The sequence below is a fragment of the Hypanus sabinus genome, chromosome 16 (genome assembly GCF_030144855.1).
Source record: "Hypanus sabinus isolate sHypSab1 chromosome 16, sHypSab1.hap1, whole genome shotgun sequence".
NCBI classification, from domain to species: domain Eukaryota; kingdom Metazoa; phylum Chordata; class Chondrichthyes; order Myliobatiformes; family Dasyatidae; genus Hypanus; species Hypanus sabinus.
This window is the reverse complement of record NC_082721.1, coordinates 72,964,177-72,979,222: the sequence shown is the minus strand read 5'-3', so window position 1 is coordinate 72,979,222 and position 15,046 is coordinate 72,964,177. Positions and strand designations below refer to the sequence as shown.

General features: G+C 46.5%; 1 protein-coding gene across 7 annotated transcripts in view; it reads right to left on the bottom strand.

The window, feature by feature from the left end:
- Positions 1–5,800: 5,800 nt before the first annotated feature.
- LOC132406446 (ultra-long-chain fatty acid omega-hydroxylase) overlaps positions 5,801–15,046 on the bottom strand; it is a 54,352-nt gene continuing 45,106 nt past the window's right edge. For 6 of the 7 annotated variants that reach the window (XM_059992124.1, XM_059992125.1, XM_059992122.1 and 3 more), the window contains 3 exons: positions 14,400–14,464; positions 12,318–12,400; positions 5,801–6,304 (listed from right to left, as the gene is read on the bottom strand). In XM_059992124.1, coding sequence (XP_059848107.1) covers positions 6,097–6,304; positions 12,318–12,400; positions 14,400–14,464 — 356 coding nt within the window. In that variant the 3' untranslated portion in view covers positions 5,801–6,096. The remainder of the gene's footprint in view (positions 6,305–12,317; positions 12,401–14,399; positions 14,465–15,046) is intronic. The other variant, XM_059992127.1, reaches the window with a different exon arrangement.

Here is a 15,046-nt window from a genome sequence, read left to right as displayed (position 1 = left end):
AGCGGTTTCAGTCTGGGATCAAGAGAGCACAAGGACATTTCCAGGCACTGATATTGGAAGTGACCACTACCTGGTGATAATGAACTTCAGAATCAGACTGAAGAAAGGTAAAAGCCCAAGATCATCAGAATGAAATTCAACTTGGACAGACTGAAAGACCCGTCTAACACTGAATCCTTCAAAGTTACGGTTGGCGGAAAATTTGCACCACTGCTGATACTTGACGAAGATGCTGAAACATACACAGCTAAGTTCAGTGAAGAGATGACAGAAACAGCCAATGAGATACTTGGAAAACACTGCCAAAAAACCCAACCCTTGGGTAACGGGAGATCCTAGAAATGTGTGACACTACAAGAGACCTGAAGAAAACTAAGAACTCAACAACAGGAGCTGTAACGTATAGAGAAATCAGCAAAAAGATCAGGAAAAACATGATCAAGTCCAAGAAAGAATGGATTAAGAGAGTGTACAGAGATAGAAAAATAAGAACAGCAACAGGCAAGCATGTCAAATTGTGAAGGACCTCACCAAACAAACAGTCACGAATCAGCACCATCAAGACAATGAAGGTAAATGCCTCATAGAAGATGAAGCCATTCTCAACAGATGGACTGAGTATTGTTCAGACCTTTACAACTATCAGACCGAAGGAGACTCCAGCATACTTGCAAGCCAGGACTTATCAAACGACAATAACGTTAAAATTCTGCTGGAAGAAGTAAAAGCAGCCATAAGATTGCTGAGGAATGGGAAAACTGCAGGAATAGACAATTTCCTGGCTGAGCTGATAAAACATGGGAAAGAGACAGTGATAGGCATCCTAGCCAATATCTGCAACAAAATCTGGCAAACCAAGGAATGGCTAACACCCTGGACAAAACCACTTATCATCACTCTCTCCAAGAAAGGCAAGTTCCAGCAGTGCCAGAACTATAGAGGCATGCAAACAAAGTGAAGTTGAAAATCATCTTGAATAAACTGAAACCACAGGCAGAAGAAATAATAATCAAAGAGCAGGCTGGATTCAGAAGTGGAAGTGCATCAGAGCAGATCTTCAACCTCTGAGTATTGTGCAAGAAATACGAACAACATCACCAAGAATATCTTCCACATGTTCATAGACTTCAAGAAGGCATTCGATAGGGTGTGGCATGGTGCACTCTGGGCGACAATGAAGAGATGCAACATGGGCCAGAAGCTGATGCAAACCATCAAGCAGCTCTACACCAAAGTTACAAGTGTGGTACTTGTTCAAGGCACCGTTAGAGAGTGGTTCCACATATCGGTTGGAGACCGACAATGCTGCCTCCTTTCACCAATTTTGTTTAATATTTTCTTGGAGAAAATAATGATAGATGCCCTGGAAGACCATATCAGCACAGTCAGTATCAGGGGACAGATCATAACCAACCTCAGGTTTGCCATGAGGTTGATGGGCTGGCAGGAAGTAAGAATGAAGTGCCCTGCCTTGTGAACCGTCTGGACAATACATCTACCAGATATGGCATGGAGATCAGCGCAGAGAAAACCAAGCTGAGGAGAAACAGTGAGACGCCAGTCAGGATAAAAATCACAGTCAGTGGACAAGAACTAGAGAATGTCAAATGGTTCAAGTATCTTGGCACCATCATCAACCAAGAAGATTCAAGCCTGAAGTCCAAGACAGCCCAAACAACCACAATGCTGGCTAAACTAAAACCAATCTGGAAAGACAGTAACATCACTATCAGATCCAAACTGAAACTCCTGCATGCACTTTTGCTCTCCATTTTCTTGTAGACATGTGAATCATGGACTTTGGCAGCAGAACTACAAAAGAAGATCTAGGCAGTAGAAATGAAATGCTTCAGATGGCTGCTCAGCATCTCCTATGCAGAATATGTCTCAAATGATGAAGTATAAAAAACCGTCACCCAGCACGAGACACTACAAAGATTTACTGTCCACAGCAAAGAAGGGGAAACTGAGATGGTAATGGCCACATAACAAGATCAAGTGGACTCTCAAAGACCATTCTTCAGGGAGTGGTGCAGGGGAAAAGAAAAAGGGGCAAACAGAGGAAGCAATGGGCAAACAACATTGCAGAGTGAGCCGGAGAGTGTTTTGTTGCAATCCAGGCACTTGCTCACAACCATGAGAGATGGAGGCAACTGGTGCAGTGCTCATCTGTACAGTGCCCCTACGACCCAGGTGAGGTGTGAAATCCATACCAACTGTAAAGATTTTGCTGGCCTCTCGCTGTGCAGAACCTACTCTTCCCTTGGCATTACAGGGGGTAGTGATAGGCAGGTGAGGAGAGGTAAAAGGCCAGAATGGGAAATAGAAGAAGAGGGGAGGGAGAAAGAAAAAATCATTCTACAGATGGAGAAATCAATATTCATGCCATCACATTGGAGGCTACCGAGACTGAATTTAAGGTGTTGCCCTCCACACCAAGGGTGGCCTCATCTTGGCATGGATTGATATGTTACTGCATTCTAATTGTCCAGAAGAATGGAGTTCAAGCATTGTCCAGAGTGTCAACAAAAGTCTGCGTTATGATGGCACTTTTCAGCTTGAAAAAGTTCAACCATCTTGGGGTTCTCTTTCCTTGTGCCCATCTTTTGGGCTGGATGTGAATGTTCAGTTCAGAAACAATGAGATGGTTGTCTGCCCAGCACTCAGAACCACACATAGATTTTGTTACCCTTCTATCCTGCCTGTTTCTCTTCCTGATGATGACATAGTCAATCAGATGCCAGTGCTTAGAGCAGGAATACATCCACAAAGTTCTGTTATGGGTCGGAAGGCAGATGACAGTGTTGGTTATCAACGATTCATGTTTGGCACATGTCTGGAGTAGCAGAAGACCATTGCTGTTGCAGCAGCCAACGCTTTTTTCCCCCAATGACCCTATCCTAGCATGTGTCGTCAGAGCCTTCTGTTGCATTGATGTCACCAAGATGATAAGCTTGTCTACTTTGGGAACATCAGCAATAACTGATTACAGTCCTAAATAGAACTTGTCTTTGACTTCATCTGGGTTGGTCATAGTTGCAGTGTAAGAACTGACAATTGTGGCATGCTTCCTACCATGTGACAGAGAGAATTTCATGGTCATGAGCTGGTCATTCACACTGTTTGGAAGTACAGCAAGCTTGCCAGTGATCTCCAGCTTCACTGCAAATCCAACTCTAGCCTCACATCAGTCTTGATTTCCTCTTCCACTCCAAAAAAATGTGTATTATATGTCCCTTACGCAAAGCTTAGGTCTTCCCGGCCAGCTAGGTCTCAGGGCTGTGATATCGATGTTTTATCAGGCTACCTCTCTCCCAATTAGAGCAGTTCTCCTCTGAGGTCTGTCAACATTGACTCTGCCCAATACTGTGCACGTATTCCACACACTGAAGGGGAGAGCAATGGTCCTTTAATTTTCTCTTTGATGCACTTTGACTGCTGTGAAAGGGACCCACCAGCCACAGTAAGCTAGCCAGGGAAAGAATGAAGGCGGCAAAGTGTAAGACACTTTTTCCTCCTACCAGGGAGGTGAGCAGTACATTCCTAAAAGGGCTGCTCAGTCATTCCAGTGGCTGCCAAAAACAATACTACTTACATCTTGTCAGTGAATAACAACCCTATAGCCTGACCTACAGCTGCTGCTTGAGTGCTAGTCTATCACCACAGGACTTAAAGTTAGTTTCGGATGGGAATGACAGATGATACGTGGCTTGTACAAAGACTTAAAGTGAGGAAGAGTTGTGTAGCATTGACCTCAGTTTCATCTGAGACCATCTGTACCCAGTGGTAAGGCAGAGTCAGGATGGCTGGAGATGGAGTCAGATGCAGTGGATGATCATGACATCCTTGGTGCCTCACCTCACCCAGTACATTGTTGGGTCCACCTTCCTGCCCATTGTGCCAAACTAGTGGTTACTTCAACGCAGTATACCGGATTCAGTCTTCACTAGCTTGACTAAGCAAGCCCAAGCTCACTGAGGGCTTAAGACCCATCAGTTGCCCTCACCTGGCTCAGCCCGCTTATCTCAGCTGTTTACCAGGATATGGCTACTGTCACTAGCAAACAGCTGCTTGGAGCCACCGGAGAGAGCCACTCATCGCTGCCAGCCAGGGCCATAGTTCTGCTGGATGGTATCGGCTATTGCCACACTCCAAAAATGAGGAATAGAGACCTTTGGTTTAGTGAAGGAATTCTGAGTTCAGCCTCGGTTCTGTGTGCAAGGAAGTGCAGTGTGGAGATCCTGTGGCAGAACAGGGTGAGTGGGAGAGGGGGATGTCTGCTGTGGTTGTCCTTCGCTCACACTTTAAAAGAACAGTTTGAAGGCATGGAGTGGGGAATAGAGTACAGAGTTTTGCCCATGGGTGAACACAAAAATGAAGGGCAAATACCATAGGAATTAGTTTAATTTGGTATCATGGTGGCCCAAAAGGTCTGTTCCTATGCTATGCCTTTCAATATGTTGGTGTTGCCAGTTCCAGTGTGGTGAAGGTCACTATCTCAAATAGGAACTAATACTGTGTAGATGCTCAGGAAGAACCTGTCCTCTAGTAGTACCAGCAGTGGAGAGGTTCGGTTTGTCTAAGTCTGCTGGTGTCCTGTCGAGACTCTTGTTGTTGGTGTTCCTTACTCTTCTGCTCCTCTTCCTAACCTTTATCCTACCCAGAGCCCATTCTCCGGGTCTTCCCTACTGCTCTGCTTCCCACACCAGCTGCAGTCTTCAGGTAGCTGGGTTCTGTGGGAAATAGTCCATCAGTGTTTGTCTATGCACCAGTCACTCACATTGCTGCATTCCATGCACAGTGCAGTGGTCCATGTGCCAGCCCCACATGTAGCAGAAGAGTGAGAAGCACCAGAATAGCCAATATCTTCAGTGTGTTCCTCTGAGTCTTGGGTTTATATGGCAGCACTGTCTCTTCAGCCCAGAGCCAATCTACCAGCCATCTTTACCGGCCCCATCGACCAGCATTTGGCCCATCATTTCTGTGCCTTGGCAATTGAAGTGTCTGTCCAAATGGTTCTTAAGTTCAGCTCCCTTAGGCTAAGCTGCCAACAAATCACTTGGGACCACTTGAAATCCTGTGAATGGATGTGCCCAGCTACCCCACCCTGACCTGGGATGGGCTCTTTGGAGAGGGCCATTCACTTTCTCTCCTGCCCAGAGGTCTCACACGCACTCTGAGTGTCGACCTTGACCTCAGGTTTCTCCAGCTGTGACAGCAACTGAATGAATTAAGTTTTGGAGGAAGCACACTTGTTAACTGCCTGTAGGAGGTACTAAAGGTGCCAAATCTGGTCCAAAATGGCAGTGGGGTAGAACACAGCAACTGTAGCTGCAGGTTACACAGAAGTGCTGGCAGCTTTGCCTGTACCTGCAGATCTAGGCTAAGGACAGTTCCACTGCTGTGAGCAGAGCAAGCAAGGGCCTGCTAATCATCAAGGTCTTTGAAGCTGGCAGAGGTAAGTGAAGCAATGGAACCTGTCAGGAAATGTGTCCACCCACTGTTCATGCATAAACTTGGAGAAGTCCCTGTGTGTTACCAAGGATGGGTTGAGTACCATTGATTCCACGTCTTCTCAACCTGAGACTCCGCGCCAGACCCACTTTGACTTCCCGCTTGGCCGCCATCTATGCGCATTTCTGTGAATTCGGCTGTGTTGTGAGTGTGATCAGTGAAGCACTCAGAAACCCTCGGCTAACACCATCTTTGGTCAGAACTCAAGCCAAGACCAAAGGTGAAATTGTTCTCTCCATAGTGTTGAGGAGAACCATTCAACATTAATGGAATATTGTTCAAACCATTGAAACACTAAAAAAAATTTTATTTCATTCCACAATTATAAAAGAACGCCAGTCAGTGATCATAAGGTGTGGGTTGGGGGGGGGGGGGGGAGAAGGGGGCCATCAGGACAGTCCAGGCCCCAGACACTGAAGATAGAATTCTCCAAGAGAGTTGAACCACACTGATAACATTTCACCCACCCACCACAAGTAATCCTCTGAGTAACAAAGAATTCCCCTTTCCTTTTCACCTGCATCTCACAATTCCATTCTCAACAATTAATGAAATAACTTCTCCCCTTCCTTCCTGCTGTTCTCATTCCACTGTCTGCTGGGATTGCTCCCGGACTTCTCGACCCGGTATTTGCTTCATTTTAAGCCAGATCCCCTTCTCAGTCCGAAGTATCAGCTCTGGTTTCCTGCGCACCTTCTGGGAAGTGTCCAGTTCCAGCTCGAACCGATACAGGGTCAGTGCAACGGTCACCTTCATCTCAGAAAGAGCAAAGTTCTGCCCGATGCAGTTCCTGCAGAGCAGAGATGTGACCATGTACTTAGACAGCATGGAGGTTGCTTGAGTCAAGACAGCCCATTCTTTTCCTCACATATTTTCAGTGCCCTGACCATTGAAGACACGCATGCATCCTTTAATATCTTATCTACTTGTGTAGCCACCTTCAGGAAGCTGTTGCCTTCAGCTTCTCTCCCACTATAGTAGTGCTGTTAATGGTCCAATCATTAACTGTGTACATCCTCCTATCACCTGATCTCCCAAAGTGGAACATCTCACATGTGCCCCCATTGTACTCTATCTGCCATTTCTCCACCCATAACTGTAAATGCTCTCTATGTCACATATCCTTTGACAGTCCTGTCCACCACTCCACTAACCTCTGGGCCATCTGTGAACTTACTAACCCAGCCATCAGTATGCTCATCCAGGTCATTAGTACAAACAGAGGTTCCAGTAAGGACCTGTGGAATACCAGTAGCCACGGACCAACAACTAGAATAACACAAGATGCAAGAACAGAATACACCCAATGAACTGGACTGCACAGCTGTTTGTGGCAATGAATTCCGCAGATTTACCACCCTCTGGCTAAAGAAATGTCTCAATGTCTCATTTCCATTCCAAATGGATATCCCTCTATTCTTAGGCTGTGTCCTCTGTTCCTAGACTCCCCCACCACAGGAAACATCCTCTCAACATCCACACTATCTAGGATTTCAACAGCAGCCCTGCTTCCTTGATACCATCTGCCCCTCCACATATCTTTGCATCATCCGCGAACTTGGCAAAAAAGCCATCAATCCAATTATTGACATACAACATCAAAATAAGTGGTAAACACTAATCTCTGCAGTTACCAGAAACCAACCAGAATAGGCTCCATTTATTCCCGCTCTTTGCCTCCTGCCAATCAGCCCACGCTCTATCCATGCTAGTATCTTGAAATAAAATGGGCTCTTATCTCATGAAACAGCTTCGTGTGGTACCTTGTCAAAAGCCTTCTGCAAATCTAAGAACACAACATATACTGAATCTGCTTTGTCTAGCCTGCTCATTTATTCCTGAAAGAATTTCAACAAATTTGTCAGGTAAGATTTCCCTCAAGGAAATCATGCTGACTTTTCCCCAACATGTACCCTGAAACACATCCTTAACAATCGACTCCAACATATTCCCAACCACTGAGGACTGGCTAACTGGCCTATAATTTCCTCCGTTCTGCCTCCCTCCCTTCTTGAAAAATAGAATGACATTTGCAATTTTCCAGATCTCTAGAATCGTGCTAGGATCCTTTGATCCTTGAAAGATCATTACTAATGCCTTCACAATCTCTTCAGCTGCCTCTCTCAGAACCCTCAGGTGCAGTCCATCTGGTCCAGATGATTTATCTACCTTCAGACCTTTCAGTTTCCCAAGCATCTTCTCCCTAGTAATAGCAACTGCTCTCACTTCTGCTTCCAGACACTCAAATTTCCAGCATACTGCAAGCATCTTCCACTGTGAAGACCAATGCAAAGTACTTACAAATACTTATTTCAGTCATCCGCCATTTCCTTGTCCTCTATTACAGGGCTGGAACTATTACACTGAACTATTACAGTGTTCCAATATTTACTCTCAGCTCTCTATCTCTTGTTTGCTCTTTAAACATCTGAAAAAATTACTGGTATTTTCTTTGATATTGTTGGCTACTTTATCTTCATATTTCAAATATGAAGTCCCAGTCCTGTAAATGTCACCCTTGGATTTTATCCCCCTTTTACACTGCAACTCATCCCATTGACTGCAATTTTGAACTATCATCTGCCTGCCCTTCCTGACAGTCTCGCTACACACACAAAATGCTGGTGGAACACAGCAGGCCAGGCAGCATGTATAGGGAGAAGCGCTGTCAACGTTTCGGACTGAGACCCACTGCCTCTGCTTGTAAACCAACTGCCCCATCACTCTGCTTCCTATCCTCCTCAGATTCAGGTGTAATCTGTCCCTTTTGTACAGGTCACATCTTCCCCAGAAGAGATCCCAATAATCCATACACAAACTGCTCCTTGCACCAGTTTCACAGCCATGCATTCTCCCTCCACCACTGCCATCTACCTTCTATGGGCAAGCCAATTCTGAATTCAAATTGCCCCCTTCAGCTATTCTCTTCTCCTCCTTTACAGATGCAACCTGCCCCACACAGTATTCCCAGGTTTCTATTTCAGACCACCAGCATCTGCAGCATTTTGCTTTTGCCCCTTTGAGAGGCAGGAACGGGCAGCAGGTTGTGGATGCCCAGGTGTGAACTGTCATGCATTGGTTCATGGGTCAATAAGCCTTGGGTAGTTGATCAATGATGGGGTAGTAGCTGTTGATCAATGGAAGGACCACAGGATGTTGGCCAACGGGAGGGCAGTTGACACTGCCCCTCAACCACTGTCTTTGATCTCTAACCCCGGCACTTGGTGTACAGGAAGATAGTGCACATCAGCACTGTCCCTCAGAAAGAACCAGGTTGTGACATTGACCCTGGACCGTAGTGTCAGAAATAAGACAGATGAGCTTGAAGCTCAGATGAAAATGGGGAACTACGATATTGTTGGGATAACGGAGACATGGCTGCAAGGGGATCAGGCCTGGGAATTGAGTGTACCAGGGTATACGTGCTATCGTAGAGACAGAAATATGGGAAGAGGGGGTGGGGTGGCCCTTTTGGTGAGGAATGAGATTCAGTCCTGAGCAAGAGGTGACTTGGGAACAGGGGAAGTAGAGTCTGTGTGGATTGAGCTGAGGAACAGTAAGGGTAAAAAGACCCTAATGGGTGTTGTGTACAGGCCCCCAAACAGTAGCGTGGATATTGGGTACAAGTTGATTAGGGAGTTAACATTGGCATGTGCTAAAGGTAATGCAGTCGTTATGGGAGATTTCAACATGCAGGTGGACTGGGAGAATCAGGTAGGTGCTGGACCCCAGGATAGGGAGTTTGTGGAGTGTCTAAGGGATGTATTTTTGGAACAGCTTGTGCTTGAGCCAACCAGGAACGAGGCTATTTTGGACTTGGTGATGTGTAATGAACAGGAATTGATAAGTGATCTTGAAGTAAAGGAGCCATTAGGAAGTAGTGATCATAACATGATAAGTTTTTATCTACAATTTGAGAGGGATAGGGGCAGATCAGAGGTGTCAGTGTTGCAATTAAATAAAGGAGACTACGGAGCCATGAGGGATGAGCTGGCCAAAGTTAAATGGGCGGATGCCCTGGCAGGAAAGACAGTGGATCAGCAGTGGCAGATATTCTTGGGCATAATACAAAAGATGCAAATGCAGTTCATTCCAATGAGAAGGAAGGATTCAAAGAGGGGGAAGGGGCCACAGTGGTTGACAAAGGAAGTCAGAGATTGTATAGCATTAAAGAAAAAGAAGTATGGCAGGGCTAAGATGAGTGGGAATACAGATGATTGGGAACGTTTTAAGGAACAGCAGATCTTAACTAAAAAAGCAATACGGAGAGAAAAAATCAGGTATGAGCTCAGTCTAGCCAGGAATATAAAAGGGGATAGCAAAAGCTTTTTTAGCTATGTGAAGAGAAAGAAGATAGTTAAGAACAATGTTGGCCCCTTAAAGAATGAATTGGGAGAAATTGTTATGGGAAACAGGGAAATGGCAACAGAATTTAATGCGTACTTTAGATCTGTCTTCACCAGGGAGGACACAAGCAATCTCCCAGATGTATGGATGGGCCAGGGTCATAAGATATCAGAGGAATTGAGACAGATTGACATTAGGAAAGAAACTGTGATGAGTAGACTGGTAGGACTGAAGGCTAATAAATCCCCGGGTCCAGATGGTCTGCATCCGAGGGTTCTAAAAGAGCTGGCTCAGGAAATTGCGGATGCATTGGTAATCATTTTCCAATGTTCCTTAGATTCAGGATCAGTTCCTGAAGATTGGAGAGTGGCTAATGTTATCCCACTTTTCAAGAAGGGAGGGAAGGAGAAAACGGAGAACTATCGCCCTGTTAGCCTAACGTCAGTCGTGGGGAAGATGCTTGAGTCCATTATTAAGGACGAAATAGTGGCACATCTAGATGGCAGAAATAGGATTAGGCCGAGCCAGCATGGATTTACCAAGGGCAAATCATGCTTGACTAATCTGTTGGAGTTTTTTGAGGGTGTAACAAGGATGTTAGACGAGGGTAAGCCAGTAGATGTTGTGTACCTAGATTTTCAGAAGGCATTCGATAAGGTGCCACATAGGAGATTGGTGAGTAAAATCAGAGCTCATGGCATTGGGGGCAGGGTTTCAACATGGATAGAAAACTGGTTGGCAGATAGAAAGCAAAGGGTAGCAGTGAATGGGTGTTTCTCAGACTGGCTGGAGGTGACTAGTGGGGTACCACAGGGCTCTGTACTGGGACCACAGCTCTTTACGATTTATGTCAATGATTTAGATGAGGGCATTGAAAACTATATCAGCAAGTTTGCTGACGATACTAAACTGGGTGGCAGTGTGACATGCGAAGAGGACGTTAGGAGAATACAGGGAGACTTGGATAGGCTGAGTGAGTGGGCAGATACTTGGCAGATGTCATTCAATGTGAATAAATGTGAAGTTATCCACTTTGGAAGCTGGAACAAGAGGGCAGAGTATTGTCTGAACGGTGTCAAGTTAGGTAAGGGAGAAATGCAAAGAGACCTAGGAGTCCTAGTTCACCAGTCAATGAAGGTGAATGAGCAAGTGCAACAGGCAGTGAAGAGGGCAAATGGAATGTTGGCCTTTGTTACAAGGGGAATTGAATACAAGAGCAAGGATGTTCTTTTGCATTTGTACAGGGCCCTGGTGAGACCACACCTGGAATATTGTGTACAGTTTTGGTCTCCAGGTTTAAGGAAGGACATTCTGGCAATTGAGGAAGTGCAGCGTAGATTCACTAGGTTGATTCCTGGGATGGCAGGGCTGTCTTACGCAGAGAGATTGGAGAGATTGGGCTTGTACACGCTGGAATTGAGGAGATTGAGAGGGGATCTGATTGAAACGTTTAAGATAATTAAAGGATTTGATAGGATTGAGGCAGGAAATATGCTCCAGATGTTGGGAGAGTCCAGTACCAGAGGGCATGGATTGAGAATAAGTCAGTTATTTAAAACAGAGTTGAGGAAGAGCTTCTTCTCCCAGAGAGTTGTGGAGGTGTGGAATGCACTGCCTCGGAAGACGGTGGAGGCCAATTCTCTGGATGCTTTCAAGAAGGAGCTGGATAGATATCTGATGGATAGGGGAATCAAGGGATATGGGGACAAGACAGGGACTGGGTATTGATAGTGAATGATCAGCCATGATCTCAGAATGGCGGTGCAGACTCGAGGGGCCGAATGGTCTACTTCTGCACCTATTGTCTATTGACCTGGGCTGTAGGCCTGAGATGTTATATCAGCCCCACCCGCCCCCCCCCCCCCACACTTCCCATTACTCCTCCTCCTGCTTCTAGTTTTCACTGACCAGCCAAATGTCCCTCCTGAAATCACACCTCCCCACTCTCACAACCTCTCCCCATCCCTTCCCCCATATTGTCCCCTTCCCCACCTGTCTCCCACACCTTCTCTCATCCCTCCTAACATCTCCACCTTCCATCCCTGTCCCCCAGCTCTCTCAACCTCCTGACATCTTCCCACCCCAAGGATATTTACCTTTCTGCAGACAGTCTGGACACAGCTAAGCCCATTAGTGGGAGCCCTGATGGGATGGAGGTGGGTCATACTTGGCTCCCTTTGACCCGTGAGGGAGACAAAACCAGGAAGTTAGAATAGGGGGCGGGACCTGAACCATACCCAGCCCTGTGAGACAGCTGGAGCAGGCTCATACACCCTCCCAGTGCAGGACGTACACCAGCACCCTGGTGTTCACTTTGTGTTGGAATGCAAATGGAGTCCTGCTGGGGTCTGATATTCCTGAGTGACTGTCTTCCCCACACCCCCCCCCCCCCCCATGCCAAGACATACCAGGGAAACATGATGATGTAAATCTGGGAGCCCTGGACAATACCTCACCTTGGACCGGCAGAGAACGGGATGAAAGCATACGGAGCTCTCTTGTCTGCGTTTTCAGAGTCAAAGCGCAATGGATTGTATACCTGGAAGATCGAACACCGATCAGTTACACGTTCCCGCCTTCAGTGTTGTGATCCCCAGCGCTCTCCTCCCAAAGAGGGACCCAGTGGGTGGGAGAGGGGCCAGTGATGGCTTCTCCTTTCCCAGTAGGAAGTGCCGACCCCAACCGGGCTCCCCCCCTTTAGATGCATCTGCAAGTGTTCAAGAGCTGCTAAAAGAATGGGATTTGGCCTCAACCACATCACTTCCAACCACGGAGAGTTGTCCTATTTCCATTTCAGGACAAGGACTCCAATATTCCCAACAGCCCATGTGATTGGAAGCTGGCAACCAGTGGTCTACACAGGGATCGTTGCTGCTGGTTATATACATTATTGATTTTGATAGGAGTAGAGCTGGTCTGGTTAGGAAGGTCATACATGACACCAGAATCAGTCACGTTACTGAGAGTGAGGACAGTGCTGATATTGATCGGGGGTAGGATGAGCAGGGCACTGGTAGATGGAATTTAATCTTGATGCCTTTTGGTAGAACATACACAAGGAACCGCTTTGCCTCACAGCTCCAGGCACCTAAGTTCAATCCTACCCTTCAGTGCTGTCTCTGTGGAGTCTGCATGTTCTCCCTGTGACAATCTGGGCTCTCCCCCACCCCCCAATCAGAATTTCCAGCTTCCTCCCTTTTCCAAAAGCATGGAGCCCCCTCCACACCAAATACATTCAGCGTGGTAGGTCAATTTAAAATTGTCCCTGATGTCTAGGGGCGATGGAATCTGCAGGGAGGGATGGGATACGTTACAGGAAAAGTTAGAGAGAAATGGAATTGTCCGCACTCAGTGGGCCAAATGGCCTCCCTCCAATGAATAAGGAAATATGGAAATGTAGGGAATACTGAGAAACGAGGAATTCCATGTTAAAGTTTACTCATCTCTCAAAGTGGAGGCTCAGACAGACTGTGTGGTAAAGAAAGCATTCAGGACACCTGCCTTACTTCATTAGTTGGGCAGAAAATATGGGTGTGGGTGTTGAGGATGGTGGTACAAGTTTATAAATACTGGTGTGCAGTTTTGTTGACACACTGTTGGAAGGTTAGGAACACTCCAGAAGGCTGCAAAGGAGATTTGCCAGGAGCAACACACGTAAAGCTCTGGAGGATTTCGATGGGTTAGGCAGCATCCACGGAGGGAAATGGACAGTCAACGTTTCATGATAAGACCCTTCACCGAACATCCTCCTCTGAGTTTTGTGCATGTCGCTCTGGGTTTACATCTGCAGTGTCTCCTGTTTCTCACCAGGATGTAGTTCTTCAGTCCTGAGGAAACACTGGAGGAGGTTTTTTTCCTGCGATGGGTGGGGTGGGGAAGAATCTGACTGAGGTGTTCAAAATTATGAAAGGCAGAAACAGGTAGTTACTGTTGAGCTGACACTGCAGACTTCATTGGCGTCAGACTAGCAGATTGCTTTTTTGGACCATTGGATATTACTTCACTGAATACTCTCCTACATTTTTAATTCACATTGTTGTAGACATTACACAACAGTATAATCAATTTTCCAGTACACTTGGTGAGTTTAAAGGGAGCGTGGGAATGAGAACATCACTTCAAAGGAGTGCGGAGGAGGGTGTAGCAACTCTCCGGGTGTTTGGAAACCCCTTGAAGGGTGCAGACGTCCACACCTAGTAAGACAGATGCTCAATCATTGGGATTTCTAAAGGGTATTACTGGAGTTTTAATATCATTGGAAACCTTTCCCCAGAGTGGAAGCGCCTAAATCCAGAGGACAATAAATTAGACTAAAGGATGAGAGGTTAATTAGATCTGAGGGAGAATTCAAAAGTAGGTTAGTATCTGGAACTGTCTGAGGGTGTAGAGGCAGCAGAGATTCTCAGTGTTTGAATTGTGTCCAGACGAGCATGTGAATTGCCAGTTAACTGCATAAGTGCTGTTACAGGGGATCATGAAGTTGATGGTCAAAAGGGATGTGGTGGGCAAAATGGCCTGTATCTGCGAGACTCTCCTACCTCAGGATCTGGCCAGACTACAGGGTTGTGATGGGTTCCATAAATGCTGATCAGGCAGGTGTTCCCTGTAAAACAAGTGCACACATCACATCAGAGATTCTGCAGATCTGCAGCGAAACACACAGGATGTTTGTCTGTGTTGCACACATTACACCCTCTCTGCTCCGTCAACATATGCACTCAGGGTCCATCTCAACACGCACACTCGTAGTCCGGATCAACACACTTGCTTGGGGTTCACCTCAGCATGGCACATCCACAGGCCACATCAACACCAGGCTGGGTTTCCACAGAGATCATAATCCGGAGCTAGTGGTGAGTTACCCCAATACTGCCAATTCAGGCAACCTCCAATGTCATGGACCAACGTGACAGGTGCCTCTGAGGTCCAGACTGGGCTGGGACAGGGTGGTGTGTGTGAAAGTCAAGGGTCAGAGGGTCACAGGTCAACCCACAAGCATCCAATATTGGTTCCTCCCCAGACAACATCACACAAAGCCAGGGACATGGATTCTGGGCCTGAACTCACACAGAAGCACAGGTCAGATTTTCCCATCACTTGCTGGTGGAAGACCCAAGAGCACAGGGACAATGGCCCAGCATCCACACCCCCACCCGTCCCCCGGCATTTAACCCTCACAGCCCCA